Source organism: Nelumbo lutea, chromosome 1, assembly GCF_056320005.1.
Source record: "Nelumbo lutea isolate HS-2025 chromosome 1, American lotus-T2T, whole genome shotgun sequence".
Taxonomy (NCBI): Eukaryota; Viridiplantae; Streptophyta; class Magnoliopsida; order Proteales; family Nelumbonaceae; genus Nelumbo; species Nelumbo lutea.
The window spans coordinates 196,673,209-196,695,065 of NC_142684.1; the positions used below are offsets into that span (position 1 = coordinate 196,673,209).

Here is a 21,857-nt window from a genome sequence, read left to right on the forward strand (position 1 = left end):
GGATATATATATATATATACTCTCACTCTATCACTCTCTTAAAAGTCTGAAGGACACATTAGAAGAAAAGAAACCTGATTTTGCAGGAGGTTTCCCACTTTTTTCAAGTGTCATTACTCGTTAGCTTCTCAGATGAAAGCAGAACTAAGGATAAATACGGCGGAATGGCCAATGGGACTAAACCATTGTTGCACACAATTGGCAGAGAGAAGTGGCACTACCAGTTCCAGCTCAATTGATGCCCACCTAGTTACGAGAGAATGTGCACTACTACTCTTAAGATCATTTTCGATCAGAAATTAGAATGACATTGACGTCCACCACTGTGGGGCTCAAGGCACTCCAACCACAAAACCGCCTATTTCTTCCCTCCCTAGTCCCTCCTTAACCATTCCATAAACAGATATATATATATATATATATATATATATATATATATTGGCCACGCAAGCCTTCACATTCAACTTACCACACTAGGTTCACCACCACCCTACGAGGTGGTATCAATCATCATGCGTTTCATTGTGGAATCCACAGCAATGAGGTGAGGTGCCACCGGTTGCAAGTTGCTAATAACCGGCTACAGACCACCCCCCCCCCCACCCCTCCCCTGAATGCAGCAAATAGCAATTGATGAGGTGGATTAATAGGATGTCCTCTCATCTCAAGTCCACACTTCTATTCCTCTCTTGATTAGACCTTGCCAAATCAACAGGAAAGGTGGAAAACCAATCTACAAATCGCAGAATTAGCTTCAAGCTCAAGCGTGGAAGATAGATATGGTTCAAGCAAACTACTAGATACGCAAAAGGTAAAACTGTAAAACAGTCCTCAGTCCATTGGGTAACACCTTATGGCGATGATCATACCAACCATGTAAACCTGGTTTTACCTCTCTTAACTTTTGTACATCACAAAGAAAGCTAACCCCGAGAGTAAACATTACCACCACAAGGAAACTCAGGCAACCAACTTCGGCAACCGGTCAATATCGACCAACCAATATAAAGTCGTCATCATCGAGAACCTGCACATCACCATCTCCCACGATATTTTCTCGTCCGAGTTCCTTCACTATATTCACAAATTCCACCCTCCTGGCCAGGGGGAGTGGGACATAAGGCAGCCGGAAAATTGGCCTTACCACCCCAAGTTGTGCTAGAGCTGTATTCAAGGCGATGGGGTTTGGCTCGCAAAATAACCACTCAATAAGTGGCAAGAGCTTCGCATTCAATGAAGTGTTCTTCCCTCCAAGCATAAGCTCACGCATCAACCCTGGAACCAAGTTGCTAGTAACAGATATCACCCCGGTGGCGCCATAACCCCAACGCGCATCATGACACTGATCGTCGTTGCCACTCCATACCACAACCCCTTTATCTGTGTACTCTTTGATCCTACCGTTTCCCATGCATTCCTTAACACCCGCCATGTTAGCACTCTGTGCAATGGTGTGGATCACAGCCGGAGGAATATCTTGACCAGTCCTGGATGGCACATTGTAAATAATGGTAGGCCCCATGGAAAGAACAGCCTCAAAATGAGAAACCAAACCCTCCAGGGACGTCTTGCCATAGTAAGGATTGATGTGAAGGGCTGCATGCATCCCAACAGCAAAACCCTGTTCAGTAGCATGAATTGCTTCTCTTGTTGAGTTACTTCCAGTGTTCCCAATCACCTTGACCGATCCACCAAAACAGTTAACTGTGTGTCCAATAAGCATGATGTGTTCATCCCAGCTCATGAGGTGACCTTCACCTGTTGTGCCACCCACAATCACACCTTCAGCACCATTCATGATCTGAATGTTCATCAATCTATCATAGGCTTCAAGGTCAAATCTGCCATCAGGAAGATATGGGGTTTTAATGGCAGTTATTAATCTCAGCGACTTTATCTCTTCTGCTGATGTCCTGCAATATCAAAAGCCAGAGTGAACACCTAGGAATAAGAACACCAAAGAGTAAGAAGATCTAGGCAGTCACATGTGGCACAAACTCTTTTAAACAGGCGCAAGCATCCATATCCAGCATATGTAGATTAAAGTACCAACTCTCCATTGTTTCAAGGAATGCGTCGTATGGGTAAATACCCTAGTAATTAATAATAACGTTAAGTTAGACGTATGATCTTATTGATATTGCTTTTTGACTGGTCCACATTATATCTTACTGATGATCTGATAAAGCATTAGAACCATAAAATTTGAAACATCATTTTTCACAAGTGATTGACAGAAGGGGTCAATGCATGATTCCCAATTACTGCAGGCAGACGCCGGAGGGAATGGAATCTCTGCCAGTGATTGTGATACCTATAACATACGCATCTTAATTCTTAACTTCTTATACACATACCGCTTAGAGATGGAACCCCCACAAAAGAGACTAAAGATTGAATGCCAAACTGATTAAACGATTAGCCAGTGTTGCCAAGAACACAAAAAAGATTTCTACCTGCGTCTATGGTAGGTAGATTGAGTTCTTGATACCTTGGCATGTATCAATGATGATGATCTCTGCAAGGAATATTAGAACTTGGAACTTAAAAAGGATTGATTTATTGACAAGGCATCAATATTAAGGTCTTCCAAGCAGGTAACTAGGGAAGCTCGCTAGATGACTCCCTGTTTATGAACATGAATGAATCCTGTGGCCAACCAGAACCATCCATTGGATAAGGGACCCTCCAGATTGGCCATGTGCTCACTTCCCTAGTCTACATCAGCTGCTTACTCCATATTTTAGAGTTCTTGCTGACTGATTCATCATTCAAGCTGTGCAAAAGCATAATACTTGTGCTTAAAAAGTTGCCCCAAAGAATGCTCTTTTTCCCATGTGGCAAGGGATCAAAAAGCTCAATAGGGAACAGCAAGAAGCATAGGACCCCCCCCCCACGCAATGCCAAATTGACATGTGAAGGATTCCTGGGTCAACCATATGTTTTACATGCATATAAATGTCGAAGAGAATGAAAGAAAATTGACAAAAGCTGAAATTTTTTTGAGAAAAGGTAAAGTAAGATTTTCATTAAGAGAAACAAAATACCTTGTACAACTAGAGGCTGTAACAGGGAGAAACAGACAAAAGCCTAAATGAGTACCAATACCCAGATGCCTTCCCATGCTGAACATATATTTGTCAATACAAAATAATACTAACAGAGTTCATAGTCGCCATGCATGGAACTCCTAGTCCTAGCATACCTTATTCAAGCCTATTTATTAGGCAAAAGTTAATGTTAGACCTGTTTTTTCTAATATTGTTGCAACATGATTCTGATTGATGGGTGGACAAACCTCCAAGTCTATCAAAATGGGATCTGATAGACAACAACAAAAAACAGCTGTGACTATTTGCTTTTTATTAGCCCTTAATAGTGCTTGCATTTGTTTTCTTAATGAAGGTTTACAAAAAAGAAACTTGCATGGCTCCAATTTTAATCTTTTTTTATTAGGAGAGGCAAGACTCTTTAGCATCTACAATAGATAGTGGACTAGCAGTGCTAACCGAACTGTGGGCCTTTTTTTTTCCAAACCAAAAAGATTTTTAGGTTTTCAGAAAACCAAAAACCAAAGTCGAACCGAAACCAATTGGTTAACCAATTTTTCAGTCTTTTTTTTTGAATTTATAATATATATTATAAATATATATTTATATAATGCATATATATGTATATATAATATATAATATATGGAAAACATATAAAATATATATGAAAAATATATAATATATATACTGATAGGTTCGGTTAGCCAGATTTTTTGGTTTTGATTTGGTTTTTGGTTTCTGATGAGCACCCCTAACAATATACAGCAACTTAAGTTGGTTCCCAACATTGACCAACAGCCTTGCTGATAGCCCCCGCTGCTAGGGAATTGGAACTTGGAAAGGAAAGTCATGATTAGGTGACGCCAATCCTGGATTAAGCTTGTTAGTGATTTCATGGTTGGATTGCTGCTTTACTACTTTGTACCATGTTCCCTCATCTGAGATCTTTTGGATGAAAGAAGTGTACCAGCCATTTTAACCTTTTCCCTCTAAATAAATTTTCTTTGATCACAAAGTTCGTAAAAATACAATATTGTGTTTCATTTTTCAACAGCATACCCAACTTCCCTTTTATTTTAATATCAATTGCTTATGTAATTTCATGTTTTTCTTGTATTGGTACCCTGTATCCCATATACATAATTTGAGATGTGTACACTAAGAAACAGTCCACTTAGATGTGCAAAATTGCAAGCAAGCAAATGAATGGGGTGCACATAGCTAGTTGGTTCCATGTTCCGCTTGAATGTGTCTGTGTTCGAGTCTAAGGAAGTCATCTTTTCATTTATTTTGTCTCTAATTTTGGAGAGAGCCATAGAGAGAAATTTATTGCAAAATGCATATCCACAAAAGTTCAAGCTAATTGGGTCCAGCTGGGCAATCCAGAACCTGCAGGCATTGGAGGAGCTATCAGGGATGAGGAAGGCAATATTTGTGCCTTATTCTCAGGTCCAACTGGGCATACTGATGTGGCTTCTACAGAATTCTTAGCTGCTGTTTTTGCGCTTGAGAAGTCTAAGGAACTGGATCTGAGGAAGTCATCTTTTCATTTATTTTGTTTCTATTTTTGGAGAGAGCCATAGAGAGAAATTTATTGCAAAATGCATATCCACAAAAGTTCAAGCTAATTGGGTGCAGCTGGGCAATCCAGGCCAGCTGTGTGGGCGATCCAGGCTCTGCAGGCATTGGAGGAGCTATCAGAGATGAGGAAGGCAATATTTGTGCCTTATTCTCGGGTCCAACTGGGCATACTGATGTGGCTTCTACAGAATTCTTAGCTGCTGTTTTTGCGCTTGAGAAGTCTAAGGAACTGGATCTGGAAAGGCTAATTACTGAAGGTGACTCCAAAACAGTTGTGGACTGGTTAAGAAATGGGGAAGGAGTCTCTTGGCACCTAAGGAATGGCCTTAGGAGAATCAAAAGGCTCTCCAGGGGTAATGCTGATTCAAATTAATTGGGTTAGAAGATCGGCCAACGGTTTGGCAGATAGTCTGGCCAAACAAGGGGTACAAAGACTGTCATTGTTTTGGGCCTATAAGTAATTCTTTGGGGGTTAGGACATCTGGTGTCCTCTTTGTTTCCCTCACAACTTCTGGTTGTATTGTATTGATAAAAAAAAAAAGAGTTCTAGATAATCAGAATGCAAAGGAGCATTCCAAAATCACATGTAAATATATCTCAAACAAGTTCAACCAGGTCTGAAAATCTAGAGGAAGATATATTCAACATTGTAACGACACTGGATATATATTATCACAATACACTTATTTATAAGATACAACCAGCTATACAGAATTAGTATGATTCTAATGTACTTCACAAGAGCACTACAAGGGATATGAAAAATTTAACAACTTCAAAGAACATCTTCATATTTTATAAGCTAACAAAAATACCAAATTAAATGGGAAACAACACAACCATGGCATAAGTAAAAACAAAATAACCACCCTTAAGAGCACATCAACTTGTATATATCTGCTACAACCTACCTATTTTTTACCTCAAGACTGCGCATAGGGAGGTGGAAGTTTGGGATGACAGCTGCTTCTGGAGACCTCCATCGTCCAACTCTCCTGTTCGGTAGAAAAAAGTAAATAGCATGAGTACAGGACATCGTACATGAAGAAAGGTTGTTGTGGCAAGTAGAATTGGAAGAGATTTAGAAGCACAAGAATTTTGGCTGGTTCAGTTCCTTTATAAAAGAAAGCAGTATAATATTTTGAGTTAAGCAAATTGAACTGTTAAAATTGAGAGAAAGAGAGAGAGCATTTGAAAAATATACATAAAAACAAAATCCTAAAAAACTAAGAAAAATAGGATTTACACAGGAGATATTTGCTCAAAGTTGAAAACCATTTGTCCATTTGGTCTTCAGTTCACAGAAGGCCCGGACCTGCCTCCATTTAAAACTAACACCTCAATCAAAATATTGGTAAACCAAAACCATGCACTGGTCACTTTGAGCAGTTAATATAGTGGTAAAACAAGAAATGACAAGGTCAGAAATAGTCATCCAAAGGAACCTAGGAGTAGCTCCAATAGATGATTAAATGAGAAAATAGACTAGGATGGTTTGGTCACATGCACACAAGACCTTAGAACAAGGCAAGTGATCTGTTACAAGTTGAAGGGACAAGAAGAGATAAGGGCAAACCAAAAAAGACTTAGGTGGAAGTACTACGAAATGATTTAAGCACCCATAATTTAACAATGGATATGGCACTGAAACAGAACGGAATGGCAAAACAGGATTCAGGTATCCAACCCCATATAGTTCAGACAAGGCTTTTTTGGCATTATACCACTGAAGAGTGGAGCTATTTTCTGATGGATAGTAACTTCTAGAGAGAGAAACTCTGCAACAACTAGGTAGAGCCCTTAGAATTACAGTTGATGTGGTGAAACACAAAAAGACTTCTTCCATTAGTAGGAAACAATCGATGATTAGGTTTCAATTTCAGTATTTGCTAAAATAAACCTGAACCACCTTAAGCATGTAAAATCAAGGGATATAACCAGGGAAGGCAAAGGAAATCATTCAAGGAAATAAGTTCAAATTTAAAACATTATTCAAGCACCCAGTGAAGGAAATAAGTCAGGAAAGTAAAATGAATTGCATAAGAAAATAATTTCCAACATAAGACATGCTTTCAACCAGGGGCCATTACTTAGTGTAATTGTAAAGTCTCGGGCTGGCAAGTGTGAGGGGGAGAACACAAGTTTGAGTCTGAAAGTAGCCACTTTGTGCCAAAAAAAAAATGCCCAAGGTTAGGGCCATATCCAATCTACCCCCTCCAAAGACCCCAGATAGTTGAGACCAATATTAGGTAGTGGTAAACATGCTTCAAACATCTTCTCACATTTAAGAGGTGTTCAGGCCTTGGTTTTGCAATATTCAAACTTTATATGTTTCTAGTATTTTTCAGAGAACCTAATCCACAGGAAAGCAAATTCCAAACCAACTAGGCAACTACAATGACAAGTATGTCCAGAATATAGCACTCTTAAACTTTTTAGTTTGGTTAGCAACGTGCATTATATTGCAATCCAACCATATGTAAGACTCTAAGAGAACCAATGATTGATTCCAAAAAAGAATGGAGTACATCAGTAAGAAGCATAAGCAATTTCCTTCATCCACTAAATATAGGCCCAAGGGGGCATTGTTTTGTTTGGTAAAATATTGGGATGATAAGCATGAAAGAATGCAGGTTCAAGTCTAACAGTGGCCTCTTTGTGCAAAAAAACATGCCAAAGGTTAGGTTCATATCAAAGTCACCTCTCCCAAGCCCCAAGACCTCAGATGACAGGGACCAACATCTGTAATGGCCTTTTTTACCAAACATAGACCTAGAGCCACCTCTTCCAAATCATCAATGATTGAATAATGCAAACAACAAAGGTTCATAAATTGACAACATATTGTCACCATGACGGTGATCAAATACCTTCTCTCATTCTGTACAATGGGGATGTACAATATATAAAAATCTCTTAGGAAATACAAGTTCTCATAATGAAAAAAAAATTAAAAAAAAGGTATTTTATGATAATCCTTTTAAAAGTATTGTGAACCAACAGCCAGGAAAAGGAGTTCCCACTGCCCTGTTCACTATAACCTCCTCTATGCATTTTTTATTTCAAATATATTGGCATTCCTTCCCTGGAAAATATTCCATGAAATCATGTCAGATATACTTTTCCATTTGACCCTCCCTTTTTTTTTATAAGTCATTTGACCTTCCGTCTTCTGCCAATCCCTTTTGAATTCCAGCTTTGGAGGATAGATTCCAATGTGTAAAAACATCTTTTCACTCCAAAGATTTCCATGGACTTTTCCAATTATAGGTTGCACACCTTACAATGGAAAAACAGATAATTTGTAGGCTCCATTGCTGCTATACATAGAATACACTGCAAAGAATTCAGGACTCCAGGATCATTCCTCACCTACTTAGACTATCCTTCCAGATCAAGGAGTCATTTCCCTACTCATGGCACCACTCAGATGATAGTGCTTTTTACCACCAAGGTTCCACTTTATCCATTCCATGATAGACTTCCCATGACTACAAAAGTTTTCTTCCAGCAACCACTTCAGAACCATGGTTTTAGGAGGGCCACTAGATTACCTCCAAGAAAACTCTTGTATTTGCTTTCCCAGTAACGATAGGATAACTCAAATTGGGTGCTCTTGTCCAAGATGATAAATGCAAAAAGATGATAACATACAAAGCAAGAGCAGAACCTCTTAGCAACCAGGTCCCTAATGAGAATATAGACAAGCCACTAATTTTATAGAACCTTTTTTTTCTGCAAGACATTTTTTAAGTAAAAGATAAGGATGATAAAATACTCTTGAGCAGTACTTAAGATGAATAGAATGAATGCATCGTTCAAGAGTTTTCTTCCAGGATGCCACAACAGAAGAAACAACAAAAAATGATACTTTCACCCAAATAGTGGCTTTCAACCCTATTGTAGCCCGAGTGACTATGTTTGCCGAATCAACTTTAAGAGATGGAAAAAATTGGAAAAAAAAAAAAAGAGAGGGACAAAGATAACAATTTCCGAGTCCCAATATGAAAAAAAGGTCATAATCAAGTAATTATCAATAGGAGACATAAGGTTCTTAGGTACCAAGCACAAGAGCACTCCGTCTACATATTTTTCAATAGCATTGCGTAGACTTCTACACTAACATATTAAAGAAAGCACGAATTATCTAAAGTCTAAAGTCAATAGAAAGCTTACCCTCTTTTAATATTTGACCGTTAGATTGGAGATATGAATAAAGCATTAAAATATGATATCATGATTCAGAACTCCTGCTTTCCTAGAAGAATCTATACCAAAAGAGGTTCAATATTACAAACTCCTCATAGATGAAGGAAAGGAATAACGTTGAAGACATTCATGCGACCTCCAGAACATGCTGAATAAAACCTTTCTACACACACACACCCCAGAATAAAACGCACTCAAATTAATAAAAATAATTTCTGCAGCAGATGCACACTAATTGCCAAAACCAAATTTTTTACTTCATCAGTTCAGCAATGGCATAATGGTTTGCTGAACTCTGCCAAATCTTCTCCCTCTGCTTACGTAGTATTGGAAAATATGCAGAGGTGGTCTTGGAAAATAACAAATTAACAATAAGAGAGAAAATTGTACGACAATAAGGTTTTCTTCGATGCATTCGATAAACAGACTGTATTTATTATGAAAACCAAAAATAAAAATAAACTACGATAATAAATAAAGGAAATGAAGTATCAGAGCAACCTCTTATGGTTATTGGCGCCAGCGGGGCGCGGAAGCTGGAGGGTTGCATATCTTAAGGACGCTCCGTAGCCCATTAACGAAGACATTTGGTGAGACAGATTCAGAGATCGGATTCCCGATACGCTGCTACCACAATACTGTATAGATCTGAACAAAAAAGCGTACTGTTAAAAGCCAAATAAGGAAGAAGAAAATATAATAATGCTACAAGATGCTTTTCTTACGGGAATAGCGTATTGAGGCTATGAAGATACCTGCTAAGATTTTGAGATAGAGATTGAGAGGGACAGAAGGAAAGGTGGCGGTTTAATTGACGATGATGATTTGAGTGGTGGAAGTGGTAGTAGTAGGGAAAATCGTCGGACTAATCAGGCTTTGGTGGCTGACTTGGAGCAGGTCATCGGAGTCGTACACGGCGGCGTGAAGGAGAGATGCAGCTTCCATTCGGACTTTGTGAGTGGAGCAGGTGACGAAAGGAGTAAAGGAGATTATGCTTAGCTGCTGTGAAATGTGAATGATCAACGAATAGTGAGGGGGAGGGGGGAGCTATGGAGTATGGCCTATGTGAGTGAGCGCTCTTAGGGTTTTTATTTCGGGAGGATGCACGCTTTGATGACACTTGGCAAACATGTGAATGTGAAAATGTGGGTCCGACGATTCCATGCCATGGGCTTGGCAACCAAACCGCTTCCCTGGTTTGGTTGAATGTTGGAACAGCGGAAACAATTTTCTCAATTTCGTCAAGCCCCGGAAATTGGGGTACAAGTCGGGTGGGATGGGCCGGATTTTAGCTCAATCTAAGCCCAATCATAAAAATTAGGCCTAAAAATCGAATCAGACTTCATCCCCGAATTATTCAGCACGAGCCCAGTTCGCTAAAATTTAATGTAAAGACCTGGATTAGTCTTGAATTAGTCAATTAGTGCATATTAAAAATTAATATATGTGTATATAGACGTATGTATATATGTACAGTTTATTAAAAAATATAAACGTGTAACTATCTATCTATCTATCTAAAAATTAATATATGGTTCGCTACCACTTTTAAATAGGGTGTAAATGGATTGAATTCGAATTGAATCAGGTAATATCCGAATTCAATTCGATATTTAATGGGTATTGAAAATTAATATTCAAATTCAATTAAATATTTTAATATTCGATTCAATTTAATTTGAATTCAACCAATGAATTATTTTAGCTAATTAATAAATATATAAAATAAATATTTTATTTATTTAAAGCATATAAATATATAAATTATTTATATCATTTAATTATATATATAAATCATATAAAACATTTAAACATTTTATATATTATATATAAGAATTAAATAATCAATCGAATTCTGATATTCACCGAATCGAATCAGGTCATATCCGAATTCAAACCCCATTAGCTATCTTCATGTCTCTATGTCTTATCTCTTTTTGTCTTTCTCCTTTATCTTGTTCCTTCTTGTCTTGCTCCTTCCCTATTATATCAGCAAAAAGACTATCACGAACCCTTTTTTCTTTTCACACTCTCTCTCTCTCTCTCTCTCTCTCTCTCTCTCTCTCTCTTATTCTCTTCATACGTTTTCTCTCAGTCACAGGAAGGGAGTTTTATTTTCTTCCAAATCCTACCGCCCTACCCCCTCCCTCTTCTTCCCAGTCACAAGAAGGGAGTTTTATTTTCTCTTAAACCCTACTACCTTACCCCCTTCCCTCTTCTTCTCAATCATGGGAAGAGAGAAACCCTATTTGAATACCCCTTGTTCCCACTTCTTCTCAGTCACCACAAGGAATTTTCTTTACCAGCTTCCTATAGGTTTCACCTTATTCTAGTACCCCCTCTTCTCACTTCTTCTCTATTATCGTCCTTTGGATTAGTGACTTCCTTTTAATATTATCCACTTTCCTTTGCACAGGAATGGAGTTTTTTCTAGAGTTTATGTGTTTTGACATTCGATGGATTGCCAGCTTCCTTTGCACGATGATGGACTTCTTGTAGTTCATGCCAAGTGAGGGTTGTTGTCTCCTTTGTTAGATTATTGGCAACCTTCCAGAATGTGTGTAGCTTTACCTCAGTAAATAATCAATGACTTAATCATAATTAGTTGTAATCAATTATTTTTTGCACAATACACACATATACTGGTGGCCATCACCTTGTAGATTTGATGGCTTAGAACTCTATCCTCACTGGCAATGAGAAATCTAATAGTTGGGATTGTGATTAATGTCCTATCGTCAATTGCAAACATGTTTGTGTTTTGATATTTATTTATTTAGCACTTTTTATCTGACATAATAGTTATTTATTATAAAAATTAATTATTATTTTTTGTATTGATTAGGATTATTGAGCACATGAAATGTATTATCCTACATGTATAGGTGTTAATCAATCTCTTCATATTTCTTAGTATTTTCTATACCACTAATTTCTTTTTCTAATGGTTCTAACCGATTGATTTTCATTTTTTATACCACTAATTTCTTGTTCCCTTTGCTTTCATGTTTTATTACCTCTATTACTATTGTTCAATGCTCTATTGTGTTGTTGTCATTGTATTATTCCTTTTGAACTTTAATTCCATTGTAATATAAATGATATTAGATTTGCATGTTATTAGATAAAAAAATAACAAAATACCACTAACATGGTATTTGTGTTTTAATATTTACATAATCCTTTTGTTTTATTTTTTCAGCTAATTGTGATTCCTGTGCTAATACTTCACCAAATGAAAAAAAATGCCTATAGCAAAACATGTTTTCCTATAAACATTAATTATTATTACTTGCATAACTTCCATAATTTTTCCTTCCATTGCACTAAGGAAATCTACATTTACTTCCCTACATGCATTAGTCACAGGGACATGACCGATAGAAGTATTTCTTAACAACCGATACATTGTAGATTGTAGTAAATTTTACATGTAACATGTACAAGTGCACCCATGTTTACAGATTTTGCCATTCATTGCTTTGGTGTGCAACTGTTCCTACAATCAAGTTTGTAAATGTGCATGTTGTATCTCACCATGGTTAGACAAATGATGAAGACAATCTCTTTAATTTATTTTATTTTTTTTATTTGTGTGTTCCTTTTTCTCTCCATCTAGGATTAGGAATGGATATGCTAATGCATTCCATGTGGGAGATTTCATGAATCTTATGAATAGCAGTTCAAGCAACAACTAAAACTTAAAGAATGAGAGGTGTGCTTCATCCAATCACCAAGTATTTTAAACCAGGTTGGCTTTAGTTGTCACTATTCATTCCAAGGGGCCAAAAACAGTCCCTTTGGCAGCCTATTGAATAAAGGCTTTTCCCAATACCATTTTTTTCATGGGTTCAAAGATTAGCAAAATGCTTTGCCAATACTCTAACTAAGAAAGGAGTGAATAGGGAGCAACTATTTTGGTTCTTCACATGTAAAATGAATGCAAAAGAAAAAGCGTTAGCTTCCACAAGTATTTATTATTTGCTTATTTTCAGTAAGCACTATGTAACTATCAAAAGAATAAATTGAAGAAAGAAATCTAAGAGATGGTAGGAAATTCCCAGAGAGAATTAGTGAGAAATTTAAGGTTTATTTTCTTTTTCATGCATTCGGTGTCCTCTAGAATATACATACTTTCCTCTTCTCTTGCTCTTCTTTTTCACTCCACAAAAAAAGTAGGATCTCTCTCAGTATGGGGATCATGATATCCCCATTCAAAAAATTTTCCCTATGTTCCCATAATGTCAAGGGTGCAACTTGGGCACCTAACCTTACTCTACATGAGGCCTGGCCCTAAGATGGATCTATTGAAATCTTAACAAATGGGCAACTTAAGCTTTCCCATGTTGTAGCTACATAATAGTTTGATGTGAATGCAATGGCATTAGAAAAAATATTTACTAAAATTAGACACTAAAAATTATCTTCTAAGGCAAAAACACCAATGTTTTCCTACTACTGTAGTTTGGCAATAAAGTGAGCTAAAGATCAAGAGGTTGAACTACAAACATAAAATGAAATTTCTTTACCTACTTTTGAAATTGTTTCCTATATCCTAGTCACTATCTCTAAACCTATCATGTATAATACAATACAAAACATGAATTCAAGGCACCTTCTTGCCAAGGCTGAAATAGGAAGGAAATAACTAAAATTCCTTTAGAAAGTAAACCTTAAAGGGAGGAAGAAAATTAATAGTTCCAGTAAAATAATAAAAAAGCAATCACTTTGCTAGAGTTAACCAATGATAGGAAAAGCAATCCTCTAGAAAGTAAACCTTTACGTAAAATGATAGTTACAGATCTAGCCGTTCACAGTTTAACACTAGTAGCATCATTGATCACACTGTAGTTCTACAGGTCTACATCTCTATTTTCAATCAAATTGAATGTCTAAAACACTTTGGGCATTCAATCAGATTAATAAAATTCCTCTAGAAAAGTTCAAAGAGGTAAGATTAAACCCATGTACATCATCTTCATCATCTATCTTGTGGAGCTCAATCCAAATATCTATAAAAGTAGAGGTAGTGATCCTTTGGTCTTTAGGAAACAAACCAAAATCCAAAAAACAAGGGGGTGAACGAAAAATAAAATCAGAGAGAGAAATATGTGAAAATTGTTGTCATATCCATAAAATAAGATGTGAAAAAGAAAAACAGCAAATACATACCAATTAAAAGGCCTAGCCATTGGTGAAATTGACAAGTTCTTCTCTACTTTTTAGGCTTAGGGCACACTAATGGGGAGAAATTGACTAGTTTTCCAACCTATTTGTACCCTCTCTCATAAGTATTTATTATTTTCTTGACTAAAATTCCTCTATAGTACATGATAGGTTTCCCTTTAAACCTATCATGTACAATACAATATCTATATTCAGGGGACCTTCTCATGATAGGTGTTCTCTGCCACCTTTGCACCCTCCACCCTAAACCCCAAAAAAGACTCAAGCCTCAACACCCCCACTCCCCAACTGTTGCATTGGGAAGACCTATTGCAACTTCCCTTCCCTCCTGAACTAGTACAATAGGATCTAAGCTTTCTTTTTGCAAATGACACTCCATTTTGGTCACTTTTCTTCTTCTATGATGTGCTAACTTGTCTTGGCCTCAAACATGCAATGATCACCAATACACCTCCAACAACACTCAACACAAAAGCATACTTCTAACGTACTCTTAGCAAACACACCTCCAACAACACCCAACACATAAGCAAATCAACATGAATTCTCTACCACTAAGACCCTTATATTTCCTCTAAAAGGGCAAAAAAACCCTTGTAGTTTTAGTAAAATGATAAATAAAAAGCAATCACTTTTCTAAAGTTCAATGGTAAGAAAAAGCAATCCTCTAGAAAGTAAACCTTTAAGTAAAATGGTAGTTGCAAATTTAGCCACATAATAGCAACCATTACTTTCTTGTATCTAATCCAATAAGATAATAACATTTGTATCTAATATATTTGAGCTGAAAGTCTAATGAACTAATCTTATTTAGTCACATCAACAACTATGAATGCCTAACCCAAAACAAAATGTTACAACAAACATTATTTAGGTTTTGCATAAGATGAAACTATGATCTCTCTGTAAGTAATGAATCATCATTTAAGCTTATTCACATTCTTAGGATTGCCATATCATGTGGTAGTTTCTAGTCATTCCATTCCCATACCATTAGATTCACGTGTTAGGCTTCAAAATGTGATTGCACCACACTAGTATCCTATATCCCATAGATAATAGGCTGATTATTTTCTCTACTTTTTGAAGAAAACTAGATGTCAATAAATCTTTTTCCATCTTATCTGGTACCTGTTCAAGCATCACCTCTCTATCACCACCTACATTAGTCTTTGCCTTAAGAAATTCACTGTTCCAATTAGAATACTCTGCCACTTCTAGCTTTCTATATGCAAGTGCCAAAGTCCGCAAACCTGCTTCTCAATATTCACTCAGATGCCTACTTTTCTCCTCCAAATATGTTCTTCCATTTTTGGCTAACCGGTCAAAAATTATGCTGCATGATCCAAGCAAGAAAACATACAGTGAGTGTTTGAAGATGAAATTAATGTAGCTTTAGGAGAACACAACCAAAACGGATGGCTTGACCTATAAGAAAACTTGAAGATCTCTTGGGAAAAACACATTCTACAAACAAAAAATAGCATATAAATCAGACCTGTCTGCACCTTTGCACAGAAGAAGAATCTCTCCATTTTCATCCTGAACAATAACAGACATCCGCTTCCATTTGCTACTAAACTCCAACAGATTTAGAATTTTGAACTCCCTGAAAATGTTCCAACAAATAGGTGGATTAGATGCCATGAATCAAAACAATGAAGAATTGAAGACCCTAAAATATATTTGTATTCTAACCTTTCAATCAGGTGCTCAGAAGAAGGATATCTTTCTCGAATGAAGACACTTGTTTGAGTCCGTTTACAGAATTCAAAACCACTCTCTCTATCTGCAACAAGAAAAGCTCCCTCGTCTAGTGATTCAGCCTCATAGTTGAAACTGCCAGTTTCCTCATTTAGCTCAGGAATTGTTGTGTGGCAAAGTGCCAGTATCCGAAAGAACAACAATATGGTGTCTGAATTGGGTTCTTTCAACCAATTTCCATCCATGCAGCTATTTCAACTTCACTAGAACCCATACCAAAGGCAACACCAGCAATGGAACACTTAAGGAAGTCCATCTGATTGCATGTTAAAGTGCCCGTCTTATCAGAAAGAATAGTGTGAACCTGGCCGAGCTCCTCATTCAGATTTGATGTACGAGCTTCAGCAGGATTGCTCGTCTCCTCATCATACATGTTTATGTCTTGGTTAATGAACATTGCTTGAAAGACCTTCACTACTTCAATTTAGACAGAATGATATGGGTATTAGATAGCCATAGAGGATAAGAGTAGTGACCAGATGGAAAGTACCTGACAACATAGGTTTTGATGGATTATACAAATTTGTAGTATCTTCTGGTTGCAAGTACCACCAATCTGGCATCCCAAACTTTGTCTTCACAGCAAATGCTGTCGAGCTGATCAGCAATATCAGAACAAGAAGGGTACAAAGGATGTATATTATTCTCTCCATTTTATCTATTTAACTCCAGACATGTCACATATCTACCACACTCTTTTTTTTTTTGACATGTTTCTTCTACTCAACACTCTAATTCCATACCAGATTGGGTTTAAAACCAAACTACAAAAAAGCTTGTAATATCCATATAGAAAAGTAAAAGTTAGATACATTATTTATTTATTTATCCTCTTCTCTTCTCAAACAAAAGTGTGTGATCAAACAACTCAGTCCAACTTAATAAAGCCTTAATCCAACTATATTAAACCTGCTAAAATGGGTTTGGTTGGCCTCAATTAACCCAACTAGAAGGTAAGAAAGCAGAATTCCCACCAGGCTTCAACATCAAAGCAGATCCTTTACAGAGGCAGAGAAGATCATCCATGTCATTGAATTGTAAACCTCTAATGGATTCATTGTTAGGTAGAGCTGATCGATCCAATAACCAGTGGCTGGTATCTGACATTTCTTGAACTCCAATCTCTTTACCCCCACTATGAGATTCAGGCTACAATTTCAGTAAAACAGATACTAGATTTACAAAACTAATAATTAAGACAAGAGTCCCTTGCTATTGTGCTTAAAAGAAGATTGTGTTTGGTGTTTTTACTCCTTTTATAAGATTTAAGCTATGAATTGCAGTAAGCAAGTGACTGGTCCAGCAAATTAATGATCAAGATTAGGGTTCCTTGCTTATGTGCTTCAAAGAAAATTATGATAGTGAAAATCCATTATATGTACTCTACATGTAAGTAGTTTCTTCCCTTCTTTCTCTACATAAAGGTATAAAACAGTGCTGAAAAGCCTCAGATCAATCATTTTTAGTCAAAAATTGTTTCAATTTTTAGGTCAAACCCACTGTTTAAAGGGTTGAGTAGAGAGAAGAAAAGGCAATACTGAAAATTTGCAGTGGCATTCAAAGAGCATGAGCAATAAATCCTATGTCAGTTGGGAATCCAGATGAAATTGTTCTTCCTCCTACTGAAGGATTGATGTTGAGGCTGCAGCCAAAGCTTTGCCAAGAAATTTGTGGAATGCAATCTGAACTTTGCTTCATGTACTATACTCATTGATGACCAAACCAAAGTGACTATTATGAGACTGAGGGAATCAGGAAAATAGCTGTGTATCAACAAAACGGGCTTTAGAATTTGGACTGAATTGCAGAGTGCCATCTAAACAATCACCACTTACCAAACTCGGCCATGACACAAATCAATAGTCATGCCACAGGAAAAAAAAGTGGAAACTAGGAATGCATATGCGTACAGAAAGAAAGAAAGAAAGGAACACAGGGCATATAGTCCATAAGAGGAAAATCCAGAAAACAAAAACAGTAAAAAAATGTATCAAGATTTTAAGCTTTTTATATTTAGCAATAAAAAAAGAAAAAAGGAAATAAGCATAACTGCATGAGGCACCAGATGCCAATCACAATGCATTCAAGTTTTGCAATAAGTGATTCTAGCATACTTCACATGTATAATAGTTTAGTATATCTCATAGTAAGTAATTAGTGAATTTTTACCACATAATGGTTTTGTAGAAACAAACAAGCCTTCCTAACCTCAGAATTATTTATGTGTATTTATGTGAAACATAGATTCATGAAAGCATCATGCAACAGAACCTAAAAAAGAGGTTCACATTTCACCATTTTTTCAGTTCTGTATAAATCTAAACCCATGAATTTTTCCAAAGGAGATTTCAGAACTTATAAACATCAAAAAATATATATTTTCTATTGTGAAGAAAAGTCTTCTTAAAGAAAAATCAAGTGATGGAAATAAAAGTCTTCTATTGTGAAGAAACCCAACCCACCCAAAACAAAACTCCAACTTCTAAATCTCTACCAATCTCTAATTGCTTCATATCTCCAATTCCTACTAAACATCTTTCACCCGCAAAATCAAGTGATGGAAATAAAATCCAAAAAAGAAAAAGAAAAGGCAAGAAAACAAATATAACATCAATGAATTAAGAAAAAACAATGTATAATGAACTAAAGAAATTAAAGCAAAATTCAACCATCAAATAATTACAATTAGTACCCTAATTTTCTAAAACCCAGGGAGACACACCAAGGATTCCCAATCACAAAATAAAGTTATCAAAACATAGCAACAGCCATATTATTAAAAACAGTCTAACTTGTAAATCATGCCCACCATACTAGCATTTAACAAAAGGAGAAATGAAGTATTATCATGCCCAAAAAATTCTTTTGATGGTGATATTGGGTTCCTCATATCCCACAACTGTTATAAATATCATAAAAGGATTAGTTAGACTAAATTTGATAATATTTATAAGATAAGACTATGATAATAGGACCAAAATCCTTAATAATAAGACATATATTTGTACCCTTAGAGAAGGTGAACTGTCATCATCAGATGCAACAACAAGCTGAGTTGCAATATCAAGATTCCATTGTAAAACAGAGATTCGCCTTCTATTTGAATCTGACAAACTGTCAGAAACAGAAAAGCCATGTCTAAATATATAATTCACCATGTAGATTCATTATCAGAAAAGTGCCACAGCACTGAAAATTGTAGAAAAACATTCACTCTCAGACAAACAATGTGCAAATTCTAAATAGGTTTTTAAAATATTATAGAAAATAAATATATATTCATTGTCCACCTGTCGTCCCATGATGTGAAATGGATGCAAGTATATGTTGAACCTTGTCATTCCATGATAAGAAAGAAACATCACTTTGAGCACCAGAACCAACACCCTGAAAAAGTTTTCACAGATTAAATGCTACAAATATCTTAAAAGAAATAGGATTGCATGGTCAAAGCTCAAGTCAACTAAACATAGCCTTATCCCAATTGCTAACTATTGGGATCAGCCACATGAGTCCTGTTTCAAGTCTTATAAAATTCACCTCTGCAGTTTGGACTGAATAATACAGAAGAAAGTTTCTCTTTCTCTGGTATAGGTTTAGGGCTTTCCAACATCAACTGTCTCCTTTACAAATAGGTTTCCGGCAAGAATGTAGAAGTGTTGGAGGGCGAGGGGGAGTGAGTTTTTGAGGTTGGGAATGATGTTTGATTGAAGTTGCAGGTGGAGAGACTTGGCATTTCCCCAGCACCGTGTTAGACTAGATGGCAGTGATGAGAGGTAGAGCTATAGCTAGCTATTGTGAATATTTTTCTACTTTAAAGATGGAAAATGGAGAGAATGACAGAGGAGGAAGAAAACTATTAAAAGAAGGGTTAGAATGTTACCTTCTCTTGCTCGAATGAACAGGCTGGTGCTTGATGCCCAAAAAGTTCTCCTTCTGATTCTGCTCTGCAATTTATCTCAATCGAAGAAGCCTGCTACCTTGCTCGTGAAGAAAACTGATTCGCCTCTAATTTATCTTGCTCGTGAAGAAAACTGATTCTCCTCTAATTTGTCTTGCTCGTGAAGAAAACTGATTCTTCTCTAATTTATCTTGCTCGTGAACCTTCTGTCTTCTTCAAAAATTCTCTGCAAGGTTATCTGGAATGAGAACCTTGTGTTTGACAAGAGAACCTTGTGTTCGGCAAGGACCTCCACAAGGTCCTTCTATTTGACATGAGAACCTTTGTCTCATCGAACAAAAGGAGCCTTTGCACGAGAGAAAGTAGAAAGTTTTTGCCTCCCCGGGTTTGGTCCGTCGAATTTAAATTTAGACCGGTTTAATTCCGGTTTGACTATAAAATCCGCCAAAATTATTATAATAGACTGCCTTGCCAACCTTTTAAACCAATGTAAGCGGCGGTCTTTGAAAGCGTGCCACCTTAGATTTGCCTATAGCGGCGGTCAAAGGACCACCGGCTTTAACCGTTTTTCTTGTAGTGACCCTTGGATTTAAGACATTTTCAACTCTATTATCCGTTTAGCATTCCACTTTCAGTAATTATTTTCAGAAGTAATAATAATAAGAATTTTGGGCTGCATGGGTCCAGCCCGGTCTGCAACTAAGGGCTGATAATATATACCCAGGCCCACCCCACTTATATGTAGATCAAGCAAGGCACCTAAGGCACCTACTCTTGCCTGCATACAGTTTGCAAAAATAAAATTTAAATCTAAATTATATTTAAAATTATTAAAAAATGTAAAGTTTTAATCTATCAATTGAATACTTATTTTGATATTTGAAATTGTAATTACCCTTTAGGCTCAGTTTGGAAGGAGTATAAATGCAAATCTGTAGAATGTAAAACCTTATATATATATGTGTATATGTGAGATTGGATTTCAAGTACATTTGCATCCAAAACTAGCATGCACTCTCCCATCTGAATTATGGATAACATTAAAAAAAAAAAATGTTCAATTATATGACCCAAAAGGATTGTTCTCATTCACGTGAATACATCCTTTCAGGTATCCGTAACAACTCACCTGATTCAACAAATCCAAATGCGGCTTCTTTAAAAAATGTGAGGAATTAAATAATTGAGGAAGATATTGAGGCATTACCATCTCTTCAGTCCATGCAAAGGAGGAAGTAATAATGTCATGCCTCAAATTTTTTATAATACTTTACAATTTATTAATCTGAATATGTGATAAATAATACAGACCCATCAGTTCATGTATGTAATGGTAAAATCTTGGATGCATAAGCATGAGAACACGGGTTCAAGAATGAGAGCAGCCGCTATTGCCAAACTCTCCCACTATCCCAAATACCGGAAACCAATATCTAATCCATTGATAAAAAGATAAGAATATAGGTATCAGTGGATAAGTTTGGATTTGAATTAATCTAAATTAAAACAAATTTGAACAAATTGGACCGATTCAAACTGGTCCAAAATAATCATTGGATTGGATTAGGCCTGGTACATTTGTAATGGACTTATAATGCTGAGCAATACATTAATTCTTTATTGAGGTGAGGTTCAATGCAGCCTTTCTTTTGAAACTACTGTAGTTTCTTGATAGGAGTGGGCACATTGCAACACAAAGCTGGTTATGGGTGCTAGTGATTTGACTTCCACATTTGCAAAGGAGGCTGTCTATGCAGAAAGACCTTACAATGGATCCTTTTGATGACTTGGAGGGGGCCAAGTCTCTCTCATATTGCGTCAGGTATGCGCTATACTTACCACAGGAACAACAGTCTTCACTGTATTACTTACTATTGTCACAGATTGAAGCTGCATATGGGATGAAGTGATAAAGCCCAACAACTCACGATCAATATGTGGAAACACACAGTTTCATTTTTGTTTTGGATGAGAAAGTATAAGTTTATATATCTTTATTTTTTTTCTTGACTTTTCCTTCAATCCTTAGCTTAATTTAAAAATAAAAAACGTGCTGCAGAAATAAGTTAGCTGATACCATCACTTGTTCAGCTCTATTGATATTAAGAGGTGGGATCAGGTAGCGTAGGTTGTGACTAATGAATCAAGATCTTTTTGGGTATATT

General features: G+C 36.5%; 2 protein-coding genes and 1 long non-coding RNA gene across 13 annotated transcripts; 1 reads left to right on the forward strand and 2 right to left on the reverse strand.

Annotated features, from left to right (window-relative positions):
• Nucleotides 1-780: 780 nt before the first annotated feature.
• On the reverse strand, nucleotides 781-20,022 carry LOC148880199 (4-hydroxy-tetrahydrodipicolinate synthase, chloroplastic-like). 11 transcript variants are annotated; one of them, XM_088962048.1, is made up of 10 exons: nucleotides 19,675-20,010; nucleotides 19,082-19,178; nucleotides 18,800-18,905; nucleotides 16,282-16,388; nucleotides 15,726-16,208; nucleotides 15,526-15,636; nucleotides 15,159-15,363; nucleotides 9,342-9,488; nucleotides 5,554-5,626; nucleotides 781-1,913 (listed from the first exon to the last, which is right to left on the reverse strand). In XM_088962048.1, the coding sequence occupies exons 8-10, from the start codon at nucleotides 9,388-9,390 to the stop codon at nucleotides 986-988; spliced, it is 1,050 nt and encodes a 349-aa protein (XP_088818174.1). In that variant the 5' UTR covers nucleotides 9,391-9,488; nucleotides 15,159-15,363; nucleotides 15,526-15,636; nucleotides 15,726-16,208; nucleotides 16,282-16,388; nucleotides 18,800-18,905; nucleotides 19,082-19,178; nucleotides 19,675-20,010; the 3' UTR covers nucleotides 781-985. The 11 variants fall into 11 exon arrangements, with proteins under 11 accessions (XP_088818174.1, XP_088818168.1, XP_088818166.1 ...); XM_088962042.1 differs by having other exon boundaries at nucleotides 5,543-5,626; XM_088962040.1 differs by lacking the exon at nucleotides 18,800-18,905 and adding an exon at nucleotides 9,596-10,236 and having other exon boundaries at nucleotides 5,543-5,626; nucleotides 15,536-15,636; nucleotides 19,675-19,975.
• Nucleotides 10,780-11,589, forward strand: LOC148880200 (uncharacterized). The gene is made up of 2 exons (XR_016104491.1): nucleotides 10,780-11,172; nucleotides 11,257-11,589. It is a non-coding gene; the product is annotated as an uncharacterized LOC148880200 (long non-coding RNA).
• LOC148880201 (uncharacterized) lies at nucleotides 16,725-21,588 on the reverse strand. The gene is made up of 6 exons (XM_088976295.1): nucleotides 21,532-21,588; nucleotides 19,082-19,178; nucleotides 18,947-18,980; nucleotides 18,800-18,905; nucleotides 18,601-18,690; nucleotides 16,725-16,940 (listed from the first exon to the last, which is right to left on the reverse strand). Exons 1-6 carry the CDS (start codon nucleotides 21,586-21,588, stop codon nucleotides 16,725-16,727), a joined length of 600 nt encoding a protein of 199 aa, XP_088832421.1.
• Between the last annotated feature and the right edge of the window lie 269 nt (nucleotides 21,589-21,857).

Coding starts and splice junctions, on each gene's coding strand:
- LOC148880199 (XM_088962043.1), bottom strand. CDS start 9,427: ATGTCTTCGTTAATGGGCTACGGAGCGTCCTTAAGATATGCAACCCTC. Junction 5,627..9,341: donor GGCGCCAATAACCATAAGAG/GTTGCTCTGATA, acceptor TCTACCGAACAG/GAGAGTTGGACGATGGAGGT. Junction 1,914..5,542: donor AGTCTTGAGGTAAAAAATAG/GTAGGTTGTAGC, acceptor TTGATATTGCAG/GACATCAGCAGAAGAGATAA.
- LOC148880201 (XM_088976295.1), bottom strand. CDS start 21,588: ATGCAGCTTCAATCTGTGACAATAGTAAGTAATACAGTGAAGACTGTT. Junction 18,906..18,946: donor TCTGATAATGAATCTACATG/GTGAATTATATA, acceptor TGTTTCTGACAG/TTTGTCAGATTCAAATAGAA. Junction 16,941..18,600: donor TTTTGTTAAATGCTAGTATG/GTGGGCATGATT, acceptor CTGAAATTGTAG/CCTGAATCTCATAGTGGGGG.